We start from the raw sequence: 26,305 nt of genomic DNA on the forward strand, positions 1-26,305 counted from the left end.
TTTCCAATTCGGTGCTATTCTATATCAAAATTTATCATCTTTCCGATGCTATTATCATCTTACTCATAATTTTAGAAAAATTACTTTCACTTAAAATATAATAACTCTCTCAATTTTGATCTATTTTTAATGATCTATATATTATTTTAAATCTTATTCGATTCTCATAAGTTTCATGAAAAATCTTTTGTTAATTCGGAGTCATACCACGTCGAAAAGTTTGTTTTCTTCTATATTATGTTATTCATGTCTTGAATGTTGTTTTTGAAAAACTATTTTAGTAATATTATAACATCTCTCTCAATATAAGTCTGATTCTAAAAATTTTAGTATCATTTAAAGGTAATTAAATATTCTTAAACTTTCATGAGGAGAGCATTCCATAGTTTAGTATATTTCTATGTCAAAACTTTATGTGTTTGTTGTCTCCTGTAATTCACTACTCTATTCTTTCTCAGAATTTGTTTTAGTAAAACTATAATAACTCTCTCAGTTTTAATAAAGACAACTTTTACTGAATCCATGTAATTCTTGGTTAAAATTATAAAGAAATTAGATAGTTTATGTGTTGAATTGCATAATTTAATTATTTGTATATTAGAATATGATTTACGATTTATTATTATGGATGTATGTATGATACTGAGAATGTATAATTTTGGAGACAATATGAATTATGTGAATTGATATATATTATGGTTTTTATAGCTTGTATATGCTGTATCTGTATGTTGCATGTTGTATGGTGTATGTTGTATGCTAACGTCCCATGTAAAGTGAGGGACCATAGTGGGATATGAAACGGGATAAGGTCGTTGAATGTAGAGATATCCTACCGTGCCTTTTTCTGGGTCGTGTATGAGATTGTAATTGTGCAGTATGATACGGCGATGTTGCTGTTGAATGTAGAGATACCCTATCCTATTACAATGGTAGGGTTGCATATGCCCAGGTTATTATATGGGCAAGTTAGGCCCGGGATGTTGTAGGGCCAAGTTAGGCCCGAGTTATGTCTGTAATGGCTATGATATGCTAATGTTATGGCAATGATATTATGATTTTATAGTATTGATATGATTATATTATGAGTATGATATTGGATTTATGATCTTTGTACATATGTATGGTGTGAACAATTAGTATGGACCTATATGATAAAGGTTTCCATGTGTAGCAATATTTGGTTATGGTTATAAAATAAGGTGTATAATATTGCTAAAACTTAATTAGTACATTAATGATATGTGTTATATTGTATGATATTGTATGATAAGTATTTTTTTATTGGGCTTTTAGCTCACTCCCTTATTTTCCCCTACAGGTATTAGACAGGGAAGTGCTACTACGTATAGTGAGCAAGGTGAGTTTTGGTATGTATACTACGAGTGGCTACGAACGAGCAAATGATCTTGAACGTAGGTGGTGCCTTAGTTTTATTTTAAGCAGTTGATAATTCTAAACACAGTGGAAATGTATAATTTAAAACCATTTACTTATCGTATTTTGTTTTACAAATGAAGGATCTGATGCGTGTCGTAAGCCACAATAAATTTACTAATTAGTATATGATTTAGAACCTATAATTAGTATAATTAATTTTTATATGTTAATTATCTAAAATTACATATCAATTTCGTTATTATTTTATGTGCAATTTTTTGTTTATAAATCTTAAAACTTTAGGGGTTTTATTGATCGTTAAATTCTCTTTCAATTGATATATTATATGCATGAAATCATTGTGTATATTAAGAGAATTTTAACTTTAAAGTTTCAGGGTTTATATAATTACATTATGAAATTATAATTTGTGTTTTTTAATTTTATAGTTTTTGATCTAAAATTGATAATAGATTTCTCATAATTAATTGTTTATCAATGTTCTTACACAATTTATTTCGTGTTTTAACCGAGAATTTATATCACAATCAATTTTTTTAAGTTCTTCAATTTTTTGGATTGATTTTAAACATAGATCTACCCATTTAGTCTTTAATACACGAAATTAATAGTGTAAATCAACTAGAAATTGATTCCCGATCGAAACCCATCCAAAATCCCCACTTTTCGTCGTTTTTTTGGCTGGTTTTCACGTCAGACCCGAACTGGAGGCAACCGGGTCGCGTGACCCGGTTTCAGACCCGCCCAAGGTTGAAGAAGGTTCCAGCCAGCGAAGCCCACTCGCGGCAGTGGCGCGTGGGGGCGCGTGCGGCCACGTGGGACATCATTTTTCGACGTTTTTTTTCCAGCGTGCTTAGAATTTAATTTCTGATTTTTCTATGATTTTTAATTAATTTTTTGACTCCGTTTAATAATTATTATTATTTTAATGATAATTATGTAGTTAAAAAATTATTAAAAATATTTTTTGATAATTTTTCGAAATTTGTCGATCATAGAAAAATTTTTGAGTTTCTTCTCGTTCCATAAGACATAGTCACTCTCTTAATTAATTTATTTTGACTATGTAGTCTCCACCAATTTTCTTATATTCAAATCTTTTGATTATTTGTTGTTCTAAAGTTATAAAACTTGGTTGTTTGATACAAAAATAATGTGTTATGGTGGACACTTTATTTTTGATTATCAATATAATAAAAGCAATTATATATCTCTTTTGGAAATTTGGTTGAAAATTATTAATTTTCAATGATTGTTTTATCACCAAATTTCACATGTTGAAGAAAATATTATATTTTTGGTTGACTATATGTGTAATTACTTGCCCAAAGGTAGTATTTACATATATTAGTTCACATTCCATGAAGTGAGTTAATATTAAATGTATATATTTTAATTATTTGCCCAAAGGTAATAATTTAAATATATAAATTTATTATTATTTTTTGCTTGAATTAATACATATTTTTAAGAAATTTATTTGCCCAAAGGTAATAAAATTCTTAAATAATATGTATTTTTTTCTTTGTTGTAACTTCATGAAGGTAGATCATGTGTGTGTTATATTCTCACCCCAAAGGGGAGTTTATAATGACCAGTTGATTCTACAATATTTTCTAATACATTGCTCATATTGCTTATTCAAGTTTTAATTTTTGAATTTTTCGATCTCCTTTTACGTGAACAACAATAATGCTTCCATCCATATTTTGAATGCTTCCAACTACAAGACATGGAAACGAGATGTGGAATTTACTTTAGGCATAATGGATTTGGACTTGTGCCTACGAGAAGAAAAACTCGCCGATCTTATCGACTCGATGTACCGCCGAGAGAACTCATCATGCACAATGGGAAAAGTCAAGTCGTCTTAGTCTTCTTACTATGAAAAGATCCATTCCTGAACATCTATTGAGTGGTTTGCCAGACACTACAAATGCCAAAGAGTTTTTCAATGCTGTAGAAAAATTATACGACACTGGTGAAAACGCTGAAGCTGGACATCTTATGGATGAAATGACAACCATTAAGTATGATGAATTAAAAGGAGTGCGAGATTTTATTCTGAAATTGGTGAATGTTCAGTCCAAGTTGAAAGATCATAATATTCCTCTTCCTGACTCTTTCATTATTCATCGAGCTCTTCATGCTCTTCACCTCTTTCAGCCTTATCAAGACAGCCTACAACACTTACAATCAAACATGGACTATCAGCGACCTAATTTCTCAGTGTGTAGCTGAAGAAAGCAAGCTTAAAAGGGAGAAGAATGAATCTGCTAACTATGTTTCTCACCTCAAGCCCAATAAAGGAAAAGGAAAATTCAAGAATAAAAATGATGGTGCTACTAAACAGAATGGTAATGGTAAGGAGCATAAGAATAAACAGAAGAATAACAATGGAAAGTCCAAATACTCTAATGTGAAGTGTTACTTTTGTGAAAAATTGGGGCATCGGAGAACGGTAGTCACAAATTTAAGACTTGGTTAGAAAAGAAGCAAGCACAATCAGGTAATCCATTAGCATGTGTTTGTTTTGAATCTAATCTAGTTGATGTTCCTATTGATTCTTGGTGGTTAGACAGTGGTGCTACTGTTCATGTTTCGCTTCCTTACGGGGGCTAAGGGATCTCGGGAAGCCAAGTGAGAGGGAGTCCAAGCTTAAAGTGGGCAATGATGTTGGAGTTGACGTTATCTATGTTGGAACATTTATTCTTGAATTACGATCTCGTTAAGATTATTTTGAACAATACCTTTTATGTTCCTACTTTTAAAAGGAATTTAGTTTCGCTTCCGCTTTTGGTTAAACAAGGATATTCTTTTCATTTTGCAAATGATAATGTTGACATTATGCTTGACTCTCGAATTATTGGAAATTGCTTTTATTCTGATGGTCTTTACAAGTTGTCATTGGCTCCTTTAGATTCCTCTTTTAATGTTGTGAATACTGTGGGTAAAAGACCTCATATTAAGGAAACATCCTTATTGTTATGGCACAAAAGATTGGGTCATATTTCCAGAGAAAGGGTTGATCGTTTAATTAAATATGAAATACTTCCTCATCTTGATGCTTCTGATTGGGATACTTGTGTTGATTGTACTCGTGGAAAATTGACTAAAACAAGAAAGAAGACTGCAAACCGCAGTCAATCTTTATTGGAAATTATCCACACAGACATCAGTGGTCCTTATTCCACCACATTGTGCAGAAATAAATATTTTATCACTTTTATCGATGATTTTTCTCGTTATGGATTCACCTATTTAATTAAAGAAAAATCTGACGCCCTTGATAAACTCAAAATTTTTCGAAATGAGGTTGAGAAACAATTAGGAAGAGTCATCAAAGTTGTTCATTCTGATCGTGGAGGAGAATATTATGGTCGTTACACGTAATGCGGACAACACATGGGGCTTTTTGCGAGTACTTACAAGAAAATGGTATAGTTGCTCAATACACTATGCCCGGTTCACTGAGCAAAATGGCGTTGCCGAAAGGAGAAATCGCACTCTCATGGATATGGTTAGAAGTATGATGAGTAGAACAAATCTTCCGTAGTTTTTATGGGGTGAAGCACTTATGACCGCAACTTATATTTTAAATCGTGTTCCCGGTAAATCTGCTCCCAAGACCCCTTTTGAGTTATGGGTAGGCGGAAGCCTAGTCTTAATCATCTTCGAGTATGGGGTTGTCCAAGTGAAGTAAAGATTTATGATCCTAATTTGAAAAAGTTAGATCCGAGAACAAATCGCTGTTATTTCTTTGGTTATCCAAAGCGCTCAAAAGGCTATCGCTTTTCTTGTCCCACTCGTGGTACGCGAATTGTTGAATCTCGATCGCTAAATTTACGGAATTTGATGTTCTTGTGAAAAAATTCCTTCAACATCTCTTGAAATGGGGGAGTCCTCTAAAGGAATTTGTATTCCTATGTCATTTTCAAGAGATGATAATAGTAGTCTCCATCCTACTCCAGTTGGTAATGCTCCCATTGTTGATGAATACATTGCTCCCGATATCGAAGATGATGAAGGTCCTATTATTGATGAAGGGCTTGTTAATGATGAAGCTCCTATTGTTAATGAGAATCCTGTTATTGAAGAAATTCCAGTTGTGGAAGATGTTATTCAAAACAATGATCAACAAAGAGAAGTTATTCCAGAAGTACCTCCTCTAAGAAGATCTCAGAGACAAAAGAAGTCAACAAAGTGTCATGATAATTTTGTTTATCTTGGAGAAGGAGAATATGATATTGATCATTTTGTGGATCCTGTCACTTTTAGTGAAGCACTTAATAGTCCACAATCTTCAAAATGGTTAGCAGCTACGGATGATGAGATCGACTCCATGAAGAAAAATGGTGTATGGGAGCTAGTTTTATTACCTGATGGTTTTAAACCAATAGGTTGTAAGTGGATTTTAAAGGCTAAAAGGGATAAAAAGGGACAGATTGAAAGGTTTAAAGCGCGTTTAGTGGCTAAAGGCTTTACTCAAAGAGAAGGTATTGATTACACTGAAACTTTCTCACTTGTTTCCACTAAAGATTCATTCAGAATTATTATGGCCTTAGTTGCGCATTTTGATTTAGAATTGCATCAAATGGATGTTAAAACTGCTTTTCTGAATGGAGAATTGAATGAGGAAGTCTATATGTCTCAACCTGAAGGCTACAAGGAGAAAGGAAAAGAACACTTAGTTTGCAAGTTGAAACGATCCATTTATGGTCTCAAACAGGCATCTCGCCAGTGGTACTTGAAGTTTGACAAGGTTGTGACATCGTTTGGTTTCGTAGAGAACAAGCTTGATCAGTGTATTTATATGAAGATCAGTGGGAGTCGTTATATTTTTCTTGTTCTTTATGTAGATGACATTTTACTTGCCAGCAGTGATTTGTCACTACTGAATGAGACCAAAAATTTTCTGTCTTCCAATTTTGATATGAAAGATCTTGGAGAGGCATCCTATGTTTTGGGGATTGAGATCCATCGTGACAGGAATCGAAAAGTTCTTGGCTTATCTCAAGAAGCTTACATTAATTGTGTGCTCAAAAGGTTCAACATGGATTTATGTAAAGTCGGTTCTGTTCCTATTCTGAAAGGGGACAAGTTCACTAAGCAGCAATGTCCTAAGAACGACTTGGAAAGAGGAGCAATGAAGAACATCCCTTATGCAAGTGTAGTAGGGAGTTTGATGTATGCTCAGGTTTGCACTCGACCTGACATAGCTTTCGTAGTCAATGTTCTTTGGAGATATTTATCTGATCCTGGCCATGATCATTGGGTTGAAACCAAGAAAGTTTTGAGATATTTGCAAAGAACGAAGAGTTTTATGCTTGTGTATAAGCATGTTGACAATCTTCGAGTTGTTGGTTATTTAGATTCAGATTTTGGTGGTTGTGTAGATGATTTAAAGTCAACTTCTGGCTATATTTTCACCTTGGCAGGTGCTGCTATTTCTTGGAAGAGTGTCAAACAGACTTTGATCACATCATCTACTATGTATGCTGAGTTTGTTGCATGTTATGGGGCATCTTTGCAAGCTTTGTGGCTGAAGAATTTTATTTCGGAGATACGAGTGGTTGATTCTATTTCCACACCTATGCTAATCTATTGTGATAATAATGCTGCTGTTTTCTTTTCAAAGAATAACAAGATTAGTAGTGCTTTTAAACATATGGAAATAAAGTATCTCACTGTCAGAGACTTGGTCAAGAAAGGAGACATTGTTATTGAAAATTGCAAGACCGAGTCAATGTTAGCAGATCCTCTAACCAAAGGGTTAAGTGCCGTGTTGTTTAATAAACATGTTGTTAATATGGGCATTTTAGAATCTTTTGATCTTTTGAGTTAGTGGGAGTTTTGTTTTTTGTTTGTTTTTTAGAAATTATTATTTATAATTTTCTGAATAAAGTTATGAACTACATTTTATGTTTCAATTTTTTTATTATTGAATGGATATGTTTTCAATTATGTTTTGTTATATTCTCGAGAATGATTGGATTGAAAGCATGTGGTTCATATTGTTGTGATCATTGTCTTTTAAATTTATTTGCTTATTGACAATGATATGTTGTAGGCTTAATTCTTTAAGCAAGTTTAGTGACACTTACTTATTTTAAGTGGTGTATGTTTAATTTCACTGGCTTATTTATTAAGCATCACGGTATCAGTGAAATTGAGGACTGATAAGGATATTATGTTATTTTAAATTGATCACATGTTGAACATAATTCCTTACCACACTACTAGACTTATTGACCATGTCGATTTAATACTTTGGTATTTGTGATTATGAATGTCTTTTGTTGAGTTAAAAACAATATGACTGTCATAGTTCATTATCAAAGGTTAAATTGGACCGGTATGTTGAGATGCTATCAGAGAACTATCATTTTTTTTAAAGTGGCCACAAATGTTTTCCTGTTGTTCAACCCATGAGTCGTTTTCAAACAAATTATTTTGATATATAATATATATGTATTAAAATCAATGTAGCCCAAGTGGGAGAATGTTAGACTTTTATTTGGGCTTACATTAAATTTTATTGGTTTTATTAAAACTTGGGTTGATTGGATAGTTCTTTGATGTGTTAGCCCATGTTGTTGGTGATCAATTGTTAATGGGCTTAGCATCTGTGAGTAAAGTCTAGGTGAAGCAGAAGTGTGGGCTTTTCTAGTTGACTGAAGCCTTTGATGAGCAGGCCCAGCCCAACTAGGGTTTTGTAGCTAAGTCCCCTCCCTAACTCTATAAATACATATTGTCTCATCACAATTGTATACCTTTTGATAATCAGATAAATAAAGCGCTTCGATTTAGAGATCTAGGGAGGAAGACTTAGTTGATAGTATTGCACTATCAAATTGGAGTAACTGCTGTGGATCAAACAGAGATAATTGCTATGGATCAATCAGGTACACATACCTAATTATTATATCTTATTATTGTGTTCTATGTTATATACAAATAGATCTTGAGTTAATTGTTAATTTATCTAACATATATTACCAATTACTTCAGTATAACGGTAAACGCAGGTCGATCCCACAAAGACTATTATCAATTTATTATTCAAGAATTAGAAAATGAGATTTCGATGATGAAAATAAAATAACATAAATAAAAATAAAAACAAATTAAATGTGATACTACGATATGAGATAAATAGTTAAAGGTTATTCTCCACCCTCAACAATCATTCTTAACTTCTATTAATGAATGTAATTTCAATTTTTTAATCAAATTATTAATCCCACAGATAAAGGTGAAGCACTTAAATTATCTCCATCTCCCATTACATGTAATTAAGGCAAATTGCTCAATAATTAACTCTTTTACCTAAGCAGTAAATCCACGAAGCATGCAATTTATTTAACTTAGATAAAACTTTAAGATTTATGGAGATAGATTAATCTAGGATATAAATTAATGAAGCATATAATTCATTTAATATAGACTATATTCTTCATCACAATTAAAATACCTTTGACAATATTAGAAATTGCAATTTATCACAAACACTAAGAATCCTAGACTATTAAGTGAATAGTAATCATAAGATGACAGTAGATTAAAGTAAAACCTAATTTAGTGATCATCTAAACAAAATTAAAACAATAATCATGACATTGAACATAGAAGAGTAGAAACAATTTGATATAATGGAAGCTAGAAATTAACATGTAATAATGAAATTAAAAATTCATGTCTCGAGTTTTGAAATAACCCTTAACTAAAAGAAAACTATCGAAACTAAACATTATAATCAAAATCATAATAAATAGTAAGAGTTTAAGGAGAAGAAAAGAACTATAATGAAGAACACTAGAAGTCGCAATCTTTGTATTTTCCTTGCTCTCTCTCTAAGTTTCTTTCTCAATTTTGTAGCTTAAGGGTTCTTAAATTCGAAATTGCCCAGAAATCACCTCCTCGCTATGGCCACGAGCAGCCTCGCCGCGTCCACGACTTCCACGCCGTGGCCATGACTTCCTACCAAAAAATTTATGTCACGTGATTCGTAGTTTGGCCATAACTTCTTCAATACAACTCGAAATTAGACGATTCAAGATATTCCGGAAAGCTAAGAACGAGATCTACAACTTTCATGTTGAGCTCTAAATCTAGTTCTTCTTCTATGGTCATCAAAATTTATAATTAAGTTTCGCCTTGTAAAACCGAACTCGATGTAGTCACCCTGCGATTCCATTGCTGTTAGTAGAGTTACATGTCCTATCTAGCATTAGAGGCTAGATCATCTACAAATTTCAAACAATCCCTTTTGATGAGGTACAGTTTACAGTGAGTAGAACAGGCATTTATAAATGCTTGAATATGCAAACTAGTGTAATCTTTTAAGTCGCATCAGAATTCTCCCCAACGAAATTACGAACACCTGTTAGGATTATCAATAGTTTCTCATTATTATATCACTGACTCCATTAAGTCAAATTATCATATTGTCTCATCTCATCTCATGGTACTTTTTCTATTCATTTGTTGACACTTTTGAGATACTTAACCAAGTTAAACATAAAAATGTCACGTGTAAATAATTATCGATTTTCACGTGTAAAAATGTTAAACTAATATTATATATAGATCAGATATATTAAAGATGAATTAATTAAAGAAACTTACTTAAGAGACTCATTTTATTTATTTATTTTCATAAACTGTAAACATGCGTTACATATACTAAAACTAAAAAACTATCCAAAACGACAAACAACTTATCACCTCCAACCCCAAAACGACAACAAACCAACCTTAGTCAACCTCTTCGATCTTAGGACCAGTCCCACCACCCGAACCAGAACCACCACCACCACCATTGCTTCCACCACCAAACTCATCACCCATCGGAACATCACCACCTCCGGCTCCGGCGCCGGCACCACTCTGATACATCTTAGAGATAATAGGATTACAAACACCTTCCAATTCCTTAAGCTTATCCTCAAGCTCATCAACCTCCGCCAACTGATTCCCTTCCAACCACCGAATAGCTTCCTCCACAGCTTTCTCAATCTTCTCCTTATCACTCTTATCCAATTTCTCACCAAACTTCTCATCCCTAACAGTGTTCCTCATATTATAAGCGTAATTCTCCAACCCATTCTTAGCTTCAACCTTCCTCTTCACCTCTTCATCCTCAGCCTTATACCTCTCTGCATCTTTAACCATCTTTTCAATATCTTCTTTGCTCAATCTCCCCTTATCGTTAGTGATCGTTATCTTGTTCTTCACTCCCGCCGTCTTATCTTCAGCCGAAACGTTAAGGATTCCGTTAGCGTCTATATCGAAAACAACGTTAACTTGAGGCACACCTCTCGGCGCCGGAGGGATTCCGGTCAGTTCGAATTTTCCGAGCAGGTTGTTGTCTCTGGTTCTTGCTCGTTCTCCTTCGTAAACTTGGATCAAAACACCAGGCTGATTATCCGAATAAGTTGAGAAAATCTGCTCCTTCTTCGTCGGAATCGTTGTGTTTCTCGGAATTAGTACGGTCATAACACCGCCGGCAGTTTCTAATCCGAGACTTAGAGGAGTCACATCCAGTAGGAGAAGATCTTGAACTTTTTCGTTTCCTTCTCCGCTTAAAATCGCCGCCTGAACCGCTGCCCCGTAAGCCACCGCTTCGTCTGGGTTTATACTTTTACAGAGCTCTTTTCCGTTGAACAAGTCTTGTAAAAGTTGTTGAACTTTCGGGATTCTTGTAGATCCACCGACTAAAACCACCTCGTGGATCTGACTCTTGTCAATTTTAGCATCGCGTAAACATTTTTCCACTGGCTCCATACATCTCTTAAACAAATCCATATTCAATTCTTCGAATCTCGCTCTGGTTATAGTGGCGTAGAAATCGATTCCTTCGTATAGAGAATCGATTTCAATTGTCGTTTGAGTTGTAGACGACAACGTTCGCTTCGCTCTCTCGCAAGCGGTTCTCAATCGCCTCAGTGATCTCGCGTTGCCGCTAATATCCTTCTTATTCTTTCTCCTAAATTCAGAAACGAAATGATTAACCATTCTGTTATCGAAATCTTCACCTCCGAGATGAGTATCTCCGGCTGTAGCTTTAACTTCGAAGATTCCTTCCTCGATCGTTAAAATTGAGACATCAAAAGTTCCACCGCCGAGATCGAAAATCAGAACGTTCTGTTCGCCTACTCTCGAAGCTTTCTTATCCAATCCGTACGCAATAGCCGCGGCGGTCGGCTCATTGATGATCCTCAACACGTTCAATCCCGAAATCGCTCCAGCATCCTTCGTCGCTTGCCGTTGCGAATCGTTGAAATACGCTGGTACAGTTACGACGGCGTTTTTGACGGAGTGACCGAGGAAAGCTTCAGAGACTTCTCTCATCTTAATCAACACCATGGATGAAATCTCCTCTGCTGAAAATTGCTTCTCTTCTCCTTTGTAGTTCACAATTATCATAGGCTTATCGCCTTGTCCCGGGATCACCTTAAACGGCCAGAGTTTCATATCGCTCTGAACCGACGGATCAGAGAATCGACGGCCAATCAGACGCTTAGCATCGAAGACCGTATTCTGAGGATTCATCGCCACCTGGTTCTTCGCCGCATCGCCGATTAATCGCTCGGTGTCAGTGAAGGCCACGTAGGAAGGAGTCGTACGGTTGCCTTGATCGTTGGCGATTATTTCAACTCGATCGTTGAGCCATACTCCAACGCAGCTGTATGTAGTGCCAAGATCAATTCCTATGGCTTTATCAGACTTTGTCGCCATTGTTACAGAGTAAAAAAGCTCAAAATAACAGATTTTTTATGAAGATGATAGTTAAGAGATTTTCTTTTATATATATAGTTTGAAGTGAGAAAATTCGAGAAAGTAATAGAGTATAGTGGATAGTTCTGATCTTGAGCGTTTGATTTTTGGTTCTGAACGCGGGTAAATATGGGTAAGTACTAAAATGGGTCTGAGTTGTGTGGAAATTACTTCAATACCATTGGTTTTGGTTATGAAATAAATAGAGGTGGTGAGGGTATTTTGGGGAGAATGGATAGTTTTGTCGGAGGTTTCAAACTTATCTGAGGAGAGGAGTGAAGGTTTAGGTGGTATTGACGTGGTAGGGTTTTATGGGTTTTAGGTACACGTGTTGACTTATAAGGTCAAAGATTTTTCTACGTACCCAAATGCCACCGCTAATATTAATCAAGAACGATCTACTGTTAAAAAGTGTTATCTCATACTTATACATCAATTAATTTTTTATTTATAAAAAAATTAAACTTCTAATAAAATCAACAAAATTAATTAACATATTTAATAAAATTTAAATTTATTAATATGTCAAATTTTGATATATTTAACACAGTATGAAACATTAATTTTTAACAAAAGATATTGATTTTCGCTAATAAATAGAGAATTGGTAAGAGTATTAGACACTAGTCGTGCCTAATTATTATATTAAATTATATGAGACTTAATATTTAATTTGACTAATAATAATATTAACACATAGGAGAGTGCTAACCACACTGCTACTACGGTTGGTGTAGATGTTAGAGCACCTCCAATTTGAGGATGTTAAAAATTTACACATTATCTAAAAGTATAATATTTTGTTTTATCTTTCTTCCATATTATTTTTTAGGCTCTTAATTCTAAAATCACTCCAATGTATAATACTCTTTAAAAATATTATAATTATATTCTCACGCATTATTATTTAATGGGATATTGGCGGCTAAACCACTTGAACTTTACGTTTTGTAACACTTAACCACAAAAACTGAATTTTTGGTGGCTAAACTACCTAAACCCTGGTTCCGTTTTGCTCTGCACACCTCCGTCCAAAAATCAGCGTTAAGTGCCACGGTGGACTGTCCACGCGTACACACTTGTACACGTGGCAAATTTTTAGTGGTCCACCTAATATTAATTTTAAAAAATAATTATAAATATTAAAAAAAATAATAAAAATATTTTTTTTACTTTTTTTTTCTTTTTTCTTTTTCCTTTTCTTTTATTTTTTTTTCTTCTTCTTTCTTCCTCCTCTCCTAGAACAAACACCCACACCCACACCCACACCCACACCCACCCACTCCTTCTTCTTCTTCCTTTCTTCATCCCTTCCTCTTCGTGCAAAATTAACACAAGACACAATCACATCACCCTCTTTCCTTGCTTCTCTGTGTGTGAACCAGTGATTATTCAGATTTGGAGAGAAGGACTAATGGAGAGAGAGACCATCGAGATGGGAAAGGCGTTTGTTCTCGGTGGAGGACGACGCTTTATTGACGGCGTTCTTGGGCTTGGAGGATTCTGGGACTTGGGGAACCATGGGGAAGTCGACGGGGTCTTCGCCTAGGCCAATGACGGCCGACGGTGGTCTGTTCGTGGATCCGAGGATGGGGGTTTCAGGAAGTTTAGATCTCTTCTTTTTATTTATTATTTTTTTTTTGAGATATTAATTTGGGTTTTTTTGTGGCAAATTGGATTTGATACAGAGATTAATTTTTTAGTTTTATTTTTTGTTTTGTGTTATAACAGATGGACATATTGATTTCTATTTTTTGGTGTTAGATTTGGATTTGAGATATAGGTTATGGTGATGGGTGGTGACAATGGTGATGGAGGTAGTAGCTGTGGTGAAGATGGTGGGTGATTATAGCTTTATTTGATGTTATGTGTGGTTGTACAGATTGTGATGGAGTTGCTAATGCGATTTGGGTGTTGACAAGGTGAACGGAGGTAATGGTGGTGTTGAAGGTGGAGGGAGGTGGTTCGATTGTTGTTGGTGACTCGCGTGATGATCATAGTTTTGTTGATCTGGGGCTGGGCGGAGATGGAGGGTCGGGTTAGGGGGGGTCGGAGAGGGCTGGGGATTCTGTAGAAAAATGAAGAAGAAAGAAGAAGAAAGAAGAAGAAAAAAAAGAAAAGAAAAGGAAAAAGAAAAAAAAAGTAAAAAAAAAAATATTTTTCATATTTTTTATTTTTTAATTATTTTTTAATATTTATAATTATTTTTTAAAAATTAATATTAGGTGGACCACTAAAGATTTGCCACGTGTACAAGTGTGTACACGTGGACAGTCCACCATGGCACTTAACGCTGATTTTTGGACGGGGTGTGCAGAGCAAAACGGAACCAGGGTTTAGGTAGTTTAGCCGCAAAAAATTCAGTTTTTGTGGTTAAGTGTTACAAACCGTAAAGTTCAGGTGGTTTAGCCGCCAATATCCCTTATTTAATATATATCTTAATTTTTAGCTACAGGAAGTTTTTAGCTTCAATTTTTATTAAGAAAAATAAATAGTATCAATGCTACAACATAGCATCTATGTAAATTTTTAGAATGTCATCATTTTCTCTCCAATGGTATAGCATCTCAATATTATGCTACATAATATGTCCACCCTCTAAAATTTTAAAATTGAAGATACTCTTGTATGACTATTATTGAGTACAATTTAAAAAAATTGTTTTTAAAAAATACTATAAAAAGTACTAAATACTAGTAGTACTAATAAGATTATTTCTAATAATAATATTCTTGAAAAGTATTATATATTTCTACATCAAACAAATATATAATATTTTAATTTATTTCATATATTTTTGACACAATTACTTTTCAAAATACTTTAACATTATAACTGTTAGAGAGTCCCACATTATTAATGTGTGGAAAGATAATAAAATATATAAGAGTAATGGGCTACTCCTCCCATTGCCAATTGGTTTTGGGATGGAACCTCATTCATCTTAATCCTCAAATTCTAACATGGTATTAGAGCAAAAACAAACAAACAAAAAAAAAAATCTCTAGCGACTATTCAACCCCAGAAAAATAAACCGATCGAAGTAGAGCCAAAAAAAAAAAGAGCCACCAAAAATCCAAAAAAATTGATCCAAGAGCCAAAAGTAAAAAAAAGTCACTTGTGATTCGGGGATAGTGAGCCAAAAATAAAAAAAGAGCTACCAAAAATCCAAAAATACCGATCCGAAAAGTAAAGCAAAAAGAGCCACTTGTAATCAGGGATAGTGAGCCGAAAAAGAGTCGCTTATGATCGAGTTGTCCAAGATGGTGAGCAAATAAAATAGCTACCATCTTGAGGGGGGATGTTAGAGAGTCCCACATTGCTAATGTGTGGAAAGATAATAGAATATATAAGAGTAATGGGCTACTCCTCCCATTGCCAATTGGTTTTGAGATGGAACCTCATTTATCTTATTCCTCAAATTCTAACAATAACACATTTTAAAAATATTATAATTATAATCTCACACATTAATATATATATATATATAAATCTTTTCTTTGTTAACTTATCATATATATTACACTTTTAATTTTTTATTGTAAAAAAAATATAGCATCAATACCATTGGGTGGCATTAATGTAAATTTCAAGAATAAAATTCTTTTATCTTCAACTAAGTAATATAACCGCTCTTCGCGAGGCTAAATAATATTTTTATAATATTATAATAAAAAATAATAATTTATTAATATAATAAATAATAACTTACAAATTATTCTAAAATATAATAACACTAAATAATATCATCTAATTATATATTATTTAATAATTTTATTTATTAAAAAATAAAAATCATCAAAATAAGAAAAAAATTAAGTCTATTCACAATATTATTAATTATTATAATTAAAATAATTATGAAAAAGTCTCTTAGATTTATTTATGAAGAAGATTAAAATTTATACTATTAATGTATATAAAAAGTTTCTTAGATTTATTTAACCCTCTTAGGACCCGTTTGGAATAGTTTTTAGAAAAGTTAAAAGCTGTTTTTTGAAAAAACTGTGATAAAAATGTGTTTGGTAAATAGTCAAAAATAGTTTTTTGAAGAATTTTTGGAGAAGCTAAAGCTGCTCCAACCCAACTTTTAGAAAAAAATTATTTTAATTAAAAGATTATAATAATTTATTCTATACTAAAACCATATTTACTTATTTATTATATATTAAAAAATAAAAATAAATAATTATTAAATCTCTTATTTTTTTTTAAAAAAAAAATTACATTTTATTTTAATATTAACAAACAACATCAACCTAGAATTTTTCTTATATACTTGAGTTTCTAATTTTTTTTACATTTGATAAAACATAATAAAAAAAAAAATACTATAATTTTTTTTATCAAATTAATGCATATAAATTTATATTTGAAAAAAAAAATATATATATATATATAGAAAATAAAATATTATATAAAATAAGTTCTTACATATTTGTGATTATTATAAACTAGATTATAACATTATCATTATTATTATAATAGATCTTAACAACTCACAGTACTTTAAAATTTATAATTTACCAAACACTTAGCTCAACTTTTTTCCACAGTTTTGCTACAGCTGCTTTTTCTCACAGCACAACTACAGCTACTTTTTTCCACAGCACAGCTGTGCCAAACTGGCCCTTACTCCTTGAATCTCGATGATCTAATGTGAATACTTGGGCAGGTCAATTGGCTTCATCTTTGTTAGAGTATTAGCTGTATATTAGGTGTAAAAGAATTAGGGTAACTTGTATTTAGTAGTTTCCTATTTTGTTGGTAGTTTCCTATTTCCTAGTCTCCTAGCTTTGTATATAAATATGTACTATTCTATGAAATACACAGATAATTCGATTCACTATTTTCTACATGGTATCAGAGCATTGTGATTCAAAATTCGAAATTCGAAATTAGGGTTCTGAAAAAAAAAAAAAAAAAAGAAAAAAAATTGAGTTTAGGGTTGTTTTTTTTTCGAAAATCCTATTTGGAGTGAACATTGTTTCTCACCGCCCACATAGGAGGACTGCCCAGCCGCCGATCTACGAACCCCCGAAGTCCGGTCGCCGATTTCCTCGCGCGTGGGGCTCACGCGCCGCCTGAAGCTTCTGCGCGTGGGGCTCACGCGCCGGCGCGTGGAGGCGCGTGTGACGGCGCCTTCGACGGCGTTCTGTTGCCGATTCTTCACTGGGTTCTTCTAAGCCCACTCGCATCTGTTCTAGGTTGTAATTCGGTATTTGTTTGTCTTCTTCGTGTTTGGGTGTTCATTCTTTGGTGTTCTTTTGTTCTTTTTCTCTGTCTTTGTGTTTGCTTTTGAGATTATGGCAGAGATAAGATCAGATTCAAAATCAGTTGTTGTTTCTGATGTTGTTCCCGTAATGTCTAAAATCACGGATCATAAGTTGATTGGTTCGAATTATTTGGAATGGAGTAAGACGATTCGACTGTATTTGAGGAGTATTGACAAAGATGATCACTTGACTGACGATCCTCCTGAAGAAACAAACGATTCAAGGAAAATATGGCTCCGTGAGGATGCTCGCTTGTTCCTTCAAATTCGAAATTCTATCGATAATGAGGTAATTAGTTTGATTAATCATTGTGGATGGGTTAAAGAACTAATGGGTTACTTGGAGTTTTGTATTCGGCAAAGACAACATATCTCGCATATATGATGTTTGCAAAGCTTTTTATCGCGCGGAGAAACAAGATAAGTCTCTTATGAATTATTTTATGGCTTTCAAGAAAACATATGAAGAACTTAATGTGCTATTACCGTTTAGTCCTGATGTAAAAGTTCAACAGCGCCAACGAGAACAGATGGCTATTATGAGTTTTCTTGCAGGACTCTCATCTGAATTTGACTCGCAAAGTCACAAGTTCTCTCTGGTTACGATGTCTCCTCTTTACAAGATGTGTTTACTCGTGTTCTTCGCACGTAGACTACCTCTTCAACTCCTCTGAATAGCGCCTTGGTGAGTCGTAATAATTCTGCACCGGAAAGAAACTCTACTCCAAGTGGATTTAAAGGAGGTAATTCACAAGGACCTGATAACCGCACACCAAATTCTGGGAGCATCATGTGCAATTATTGTAAGAAACCAGGCCACACCAAGTTTGAGTGTAGGAAGTTACAATTTAAGAATCGACAACAACACTCTGCCAATATTGCAAGCACTAGTGATGCATCTGACAAATCGGTCCTTATTTCTGCTGATGAATTTGCCAAGTTCTCAAGGTATCAGGACACACTTAAGTCTTCATCTTCTTCACATCCTTTGCGATTGCCGATTCGGGTAACTCTAATGCCCGCCTTCTTTCCAAATCCTCAAAATGGGTCATTGATTACGGTGCCACGGATCATATGACGAGTAATTCCGTCTCTTTTCCACTTTTCGGTCTCACGGTCCCACTTCGTTGTCACCTTAGCCGATGGGTCAACGGCTTCGTTCTTGGATCCGGCACTATTGTTCCTACACCTATGCTATCTTTATCATCAGTCTTACATTTACCTGATTTGTCCTTTAATTTGCTTTCTGTTAGTCAACTCACTCGTAATCTAAATTGTTGCATCTCATTCTTTCCTGATCATTGTTTGTTTCAGGATCTTATGACGAAGAAGATTATTGGTAAAGGACATGAATCTGGTGGCTTGTATGTTCTTGACCCACTTCCGCCAACCTCTATTGCTTGTTCGAGTGTTGCTTCCGCTTTTGAGGCTCATTGTCGTTTAGGTCATCCATCCCTTCCTTTGCTCAAGAAACTGTGTCCCCAATATAGTAGTTTATCTTCGTTAGAATGTGAGTCATGTAAACATCATCGTGTTAGTTTGAGTCCACGTGTCAATAAACGTGCTAGTGTTCCTTTTGAGTTAGTTCATTCTGATGTTTGGGGTCCTTCTCCTATTTTGTCTCAACCTGGATTCAGGTATTTTGTTACTTTTGTGGATGATCATTCTCGTTTAACTTGGTTATATTTAATGAAAAATCGTTCTGAGTTGTTTTCTATATTCTGTGCTTTTTGTGCTGAGATTCAAACTCAATTTAATGTATCTATTCGTACTTTGAGAAGTGATAATGCCAAAGAGTACATGTCTGCTCAATTTCAATCTTATATGACCTCTAATGGCATGCTTCATGAAACTTCTTGTGTTGATACGGCACCTCGAATGGTGTTGCGAACGTAAAAACAGACATCTTCTTGAAACTGCACGTGCTGTCTTGTTTCAAATGAAAGTCCCTAAACCTTTTTGGGCCGATGCAGTTTCCACGACATGCTTTCTTATTAATCGCATGCCCTCTTCTGTTCTTAATGGTGAAATTCCATTTAAAATTCTTTTTCCTAATAAGTCATTATTTCCAGTTGCTCCGCGAGTATTTGGTAGTGTTTGTTTTGCTCGCGATGTCCGTCCATCTGTCACCAAATTAGACCCTAAGGCACTAAAGTGTGTCTTTCTTGGTTATTCTCGTCTTCAGAAAGGGTATAGGTGTTACTGTCCTGATCTCAACAAATATCTTGTGTCTATTGATGTTACTTTTGTAGAAAATACACCTTATTTTTCATCTTCCACTACTTCTACTAGTCAGGGGGAGGATGATGATTTGTTGGTTTATTCTGTCACATCCTATGCGCCTGCTCCATGTTCTGGCGGGTCTCTTGTTCCTTCACCTGCCTCGGTCGTCACCCCCACAATGTCTACACCTCCACCACCTCCACCACCTCTACCACCTCCACCACTCCCTCGGCCTCCTATAGTGTACACCAGGCGCCCCCCTCCTCCACCTCCTGTTTCATGTCCTGCACCTGCATCTTCGTCATCAGATCTGGACATCTCAGATGATCTTCCCATTGCACTACGTAAAGGTAAACGCCAATGTACTTTTCCTATTACTTCTTTTGTGTCTTATAATCATCTCTCCTCTTCTTCTTGTTCTTTTATTGCTTCTCTTGATTCTATCACTATTCCTAAAACTGTTCGAGAAGCGATGTCTCATCCTGGTTGGCTTGCTGCAATGATAGAAGAGATGAATGCTTTGGTTGCGAATGGTACTTGGGTCTTGGTTGATTTATTTTCCGGAAAACATGCCATCGGGTGTAAATGGGTGTTCACGGTTAAATTCAATTCAGACGGCACAGTTGCTCGCTTAAAGGCCCGTCTTGTTGCCAAGGGTTATGCTCAAACCTATGGAGTGGACTATTGTGATACTTTTTCTCCTGTTGCTAAACTCACATCTGTTCGACCGTTCATTTCCATGGCGGCTACTCATCATTGGCCTTTGCATCAGCTTGATATTAAAAATGCTTTTCTTCATGGAGATCTTGAGGAAGAAGTATATATGGAGCAACCTCCTGGGTTTGTTGCTCAGGGGGAGTTAGGGCGAGTTTGTCATCTTCGCAAATCTTTATATGGATTGAAACAAAGCCCTCGTGCTTGGTTTGGTAAATTTAGTCAGGCTGTTGAGAAGTTTGGTTTGTTGAAAAGTAAGTCAGATCATTCTGTGTTTTATAAAAGATCCACTGTTGGTATCATTTTGTTAGTGGTGTATGTTGATGACATCGTTATTACTGGAAATGATACTGAAGGCATCTCATCCCTTAAGTCTTTCATTCACACCCAGTTTAACACGAAAGATTTAGGGGAACTCAAGTATTTCTTGGGGATTGAAGTTACTCGGAGTAAACAAGGTATTTTTCTGTCTCAAAGAAAGTATGTACTTGATTTGCTAACTGAGACAGGGAAATTGGGATCAAAACCTTGCAATGCTCCAATGAATCCAGCAGTGCATCTTACACGTGATGGGAAACCATTTGAAGATCCTGAGAAATATCGCAGGTTAGTTGGAAAGTTGAATTATTTAACTGTGACTCGTCCAGATATTGCATTTCCAGTTAGTGTTATCAGTCAGTTCATGTCTTCCCCAACAATTCATCATTGGGCAGCATTAGAACAAATTTTATGTTACTTAAAAGGAGCACCAGGACGAGGTATAGTTTACAAGGATCATGGACATACCCAGATTGAGTGTTTTTCTGATGCAGATTGGGCAGGCTCCAAGGTAGATAGACGATCCACTTCGGGATATTGTGTATTTGTTGGGGGCAATCTGGTCTCTTGGCAGAGTAAGAAACAAAATGTTGTATCTAGATCCGATCTTTGAATCAGAATATAGAGCTATGGCCCAGTCCGTGTGTGAGGTAATATGGATTTATCAGCTTTTGACTGAATTCGGGTTTAAGACTTCTATTCCAGCAAAATTATGGTGTGATAATCAAGCTGCTCTTCATATTGCCTCGAATCCCGTATTCCACGAGCGAACTAAGCACATTGAGATCGATTGTCATTTTGTTCGTGAGAAAATTCAACAAGGTCTGATCTCCACAGGATATGTGAAAACCGGAGAACAACTAGGAGATATTTTTACAAAAGCTTTGAATGGGGTGCGGATAGACTATCTTTGTAACAAGCTGGGCATGATTAACATCTATGCTCCAGCTTGAGGGGGAGTGTTAGAGTATTAGCTGTATATTAGGTGTAAAAGAATTAGGGTAACTTGTATTTAGTAGTTTCCTATTTTGTTGGTAGTTTCCTATTTCCTAGTCTCCTAGCTTTGTATATAAATATGTACTATTCTATGAAATACACAGATAATTCGATTCACTATTTTCTACAATCTTCTTCCAATTTTATTTAAGTCCATGCCTTTGCCAAAACATCTTCCATGGTACGACACGGGTACTTAGTGAGCTCTTTGTAAAGATCGGACTCCATCTGAAGTGTTTTGTAGAAGGTTGTAATAGCAGTATCTACGTTGCAATAAGGAATGGAAACTTTCTCTTTGTTAAATCTTCCTATGTAGTCCCGAAGTGATTCACTCCGCTTTTGCTTGATGTGGTATAGGTCGTCTGAAAGTTTATCGAGTTTCCTACTGTTAGCAAATTGTTCAACAAACACATCAGTTAGTTGTGCAAATGAAGATATTGAATTATTTTGTAAATAAATGTACCACTGTAGGACTGGCCAGACAAGGCTAGACCCAAACTCTTTACACATGCAAGCTTCACGCAAGTCACGATAAATTGTTGCTGTGAAAATTCTTTATTTATATTGTGCGATGTGATCGTCAGGATCAGTCGTTCCATCAAATTGTTTCATGGTTGGGAAATTGAACTTCTACAACATCTCCACTAGGGCAATTGCATCCACGAAAGGAGAGTCAGTAAAGTTGTTGGGTAAACTCTTTTTGATTGGTGCTGGCACTCAGGGGATTTGATGGATCAGGGCCTCCATCTCCACCATCCTACGTGCTAACCCTAAGTCAAAAGTTTTCCCAAGTGGCATTGTTGTTCCTGTAATTGTAGAAGTAGTTAGTAATGAATAAGTTGCAATTGATATAGGAAATACTCCCATATAGACTGGTGAGGTTGACCTAAAAGGTTGAACGTATCAATGAAGTTCATGTTAGTTGACATCGGGAGGGTGACGCCTTCTTGTTGTCGACTGATGTCACTCTGCATAAAACCAGATGTCATATTTGTTGTAGCCGGAGGTACATGTGGGTTTATTCCATGGGTTTGAGATGGAATGTTGAATGGAATGTTATTGTTGATCTGTTGCTATATTTTTAAACGCTACGCAAGTATACGCAATCAAGTAGTAAATCTCACACAGGTGAGGTCGATCCCACAGGGAATTGGATTAAGTACCACTAAATTATACTTATGATTCTATTCGGTAAATCAACAGTAATTATGGTTTAAAAACAGTAAAATTCGAAAGAAATTCAGAAAACTTAATAACACAGATTAAAGTTGAGCAAGATGAGACAATAGGGAGGAGAATCCTGTTGTTGTTTACCCAAATTGTTAATGATTAATTACTATCCTATTCTTGGAGTGAATGACAGATTATGAAATAACCTAGCTCCTTTCAGATCTTCTAGATTCTAAATCACATGTTATCTAATTAATTCCTTAACTAAACTAACATGAAATCAGCATTAAGCAATAATCTACTCGTCACATAAGTCATGTGAATACTTTCATTTCACATAGAACATCGATTATCTTAATTTTAGCATTCTCAATTCTCACTTTTCAGATTTTGAATTGAGATCATAGAGCATGCACAAGGTGATCAATCTTAAACATGAAATTAAGAACAAATTAAGATAATTTCACACACAAGAATTGAGGAATGGTAATTAAACATTAACTAGGAAAACATTAAACAACAATCATCATCCTCCCTAAATGGGAAATTTAGTTCAGAAACAAATCCATAACCATTCCTATAGCAATATTCAACATAAATAAATTAAAGAGGAATAAAGAAAAGAACTGTTTGAGGATGAATTCTGGATCTTCACTTGAATCTCTATGCTCTTCCTGCCGCTCTCAGCTGTGTTTTAGGGTTCCAAATCGCTCTCCCTGACTTCCAATCGCAGTTTTCTATTTATACTTGAAATTTAGGGTTCGATGGACGAAATTGCCCCTGGTCCGTACGGGATCTCGCCGCGGCCAAGCTTCCTCTCGCCGCGGCGAGAATTTGCCAATTTTAGGTGCTTTCTGTAAGTCGAATCTCGCCGCGGCGAGCCTCTTCATCGCCGCGGCCAGATATGCAAAAACTCAGAAATTAAGTTTTTCTTCGGCTCAGCACGTCTTTCAATGAATTTCTGCACCCGAAACCTCTTTTACTCCAAAGAACCTGAAAACATAGAAAACAAGCGTAATTCCGTCCCAACACAGCTAAAAATGCACATAAATTGGATCCAAAACATAGGCTAAAAATAGCCTAACAAACTCCCCCAAACTGACTCTTTACTCGTCCCCGAGTAAACTAAGACTAAACTAAAAAAACTGACAATGATAGCTGAACTTTCCAACAATTAAATTGTTACCACCACCTGCACAACTTCAATCCATCAATAACCAGAATTTCAACTTGCCAACTCTAGGAACTAAGTTGAATGTGCAATTTACAAGTAAGTAATTCATACAAACATAAAGCATCGCAATTTCCATCAATATCACAACTGTTCTAACTTTCCAACATCCCACTAACACATGATCAATAAGTTTGAATGACATACCTCTCTCCACTAATGTTGACAAATTTCTATTTGGAATCAATAGGTCTTTTTCGGTTAGCATCACATGGCTTAGGTACATGGGTAGGTGAGAAGTCATTTAGGCTATACTATACCATAAGCACTATTAACCAAGCAAGCCTAGACATTTATTTTGCTTTCTTTCCATATATCCCAAAAACAGAAATAAGAGATTGTAATTTTTCTTGTGTGTGTACCTCATAATTTTCTTAACTTTTTTTTTTCTTCAAGAAGACACATTTTTTTCTTTATATAGGCACAACACACAATATTATTCTGTTTTTTTTTCTTTTTTTTTTCAATCTCTCATTCCTACACTTTATATTTTTTTCACTTACAGCACTTATTCCCCCCCAAACTTGCTTCAAGGCTCATGGCATAATAAGATATGTTCAGGGTGAAAAGAGTTGAAGATAACGAATTTAGCTCAGTTAAGTGGTGAAAAATTTTTTTCAAACAGGCTAAGGCTCAACTTTGGGTATACTATGGTAAAAAAAATTCATAGGCAGGCTTGAAAGGCTCAATCGTTCCAAAGAAAACTTGCCTAAATCACTTTCCAAACAAAAATCATCAAGGATTTCGCTTCAAGAGAGTATGTCAAACAAATTCTATTCCATGTTCAATCAATCATTCCACAATCCAAATAGAACAGAGGTGATATGTGAGAATAGCAAATGTTTTAGATCTACATGAATCACTTCCTAGCACACATCCAGTTTAATTCAAACAGTTGCAAGTCAAGCACACAGTTATGTTTCAATCCATTGCACAAGTGAATAACAACAATTCAATCCATTTTTCAATTTAGCTATCACGCAAGACTAAAAAAACTAAACTAAAACAAATAAACGCGAAAAAATAAATTAAGTTTCCCCCCCCCCAAACTAAAATGCACATTGTCCCCAATGTGTGAAAATAAACCAGGGTGAGAGAAACTTACCTGAGCCCCTTAAAAGGGGTTTGGCGGCGGTGGCTGGTCATAAGGGTTGAAACGGGGTGGCATGGGAAAATAGTTTGGATCATCCACACCGATATTCATCCTCGTGACAAGTGTGTTCAATTGAGCCACCTGCTGCTCATCGAAGATACTCCTCTGGGCCATGTAATTTTGCATATGCATGTTCTGCTGAATCAGATAATTCAGCTGATTGTGAGTGTACTGCATGGCAGGGTCAAGAGGCCCGACAAGACGTGGTGGTTCAATGTCCTCACGTTCCGCTTCTTCTCTTGCCGGAGGACCTCCTTGAACTGGCGGTTGACCATGAGGATGAGGAGGTTTGAAGCGCAGAACAGTCGCCAAGTTAATAGGGCGCTGGGGCGGTACCTTTGTATCATATGAGTACTGTGGTACTCCATGTTTCTCACAGAGGTCAGTGATTATTCCAGCCAACCCCAGTCCTCCACCGGAAGATCCCTCAACCATAATGTCAAAGGTCGTTCGAACAATATCCCCCACATTCAAATTATACCCTTTCATAATGCCGTAAACCCATTTAAGTCTGTCCATTTGAGCATCAGAAAAATGCTTGTTGGGGAGCATCCTTGCACTAACAAAGTAAAGCCAAGCCTTGGCCACTGGGTTGAGTTCACATCGGTACAATTGGTATGGTTCCCCACTAAGCTCATGGAACCTAAGGCCAGGGTACCCTAGAGTCTCAGCAATATCCACATAATTCGTACTTCTCTCATAAAATTGTCGTTTCAAGGGTTGTTCTTCATAAGTGAAAGTTTGGAGATCATAAAGGGCATGAATAGCGTCTGTGGTAGCAGGCACTCTAACCCCCCTAACTCTAACTTTGCCCTCTTCTCTTTCAGGCCAGTTGGCTAAAAATTCCAAAGCTAGAGTTTGATTACCACGCTCAGTGACATCTACGAACTTAGTCCACTGCCTCTGTAGGATTTGATCCCTAATAGATGCAAAAGCAGGGGGAATGTTGGCAGTTTGGCTTAGGTTGACAATGTCTATCCCTCTATCTTCAATGAATGCCCTATCTTTCAATTTCAAAAACCGCTCTTGAGCCTCGATGTTGGTA

General features: G+C 35.5%; 1 protein-coding gene across 1 annotated transcript; it reads right to left on the minus strand.

Moving 5' to 3' along the window:
* Positions 1–10,015: 10,015 nt before the first annotated feature.
* LOC115695984 (heat shock 70 kDa protein-like) lies at positions 10,016–12,310 on the minus strand. The gene has a single exon (XM_030623102.2). The coding sequence runs from the start codon at positions 12,139–12,141 to the stop codon at positions 10,159–10,161; it is 1,983 nt and encodes a 660-aa protein (XP_030478962.1). The 5' UTR covers positions 12,142–12,310; the 3' UTR covers positions 10,016–10,158.
* Positions 12,311–26,305: the final 13,995 nt, after the last annotated feature.

The sequence above is a fragment of the Cannabis sativa genome, chromosome 6, assembly GCF_029168945.1.
Source record: "Cannabis sativa cultivar Pink pepper isolate KNU-18-1 chromosome 6, ASM2916894v1, whole genome shotgun sequence".
NCBI lineage: Eukaryota > Viridiplantae > Streptophyta > Magnoliopsida > Rosales > Cannabaceae > Cannabis > Cannabis sativa.

Excerpts from the sequence above, each read along its gene's own strand:
- LOC115695984 (XM_030623102.2), bottom strand. The coding sequence starts at position 12,141 with ATGGCGACAAAGTCTGATAAAGCCATAGGAATTGATCTTGGCACTACA.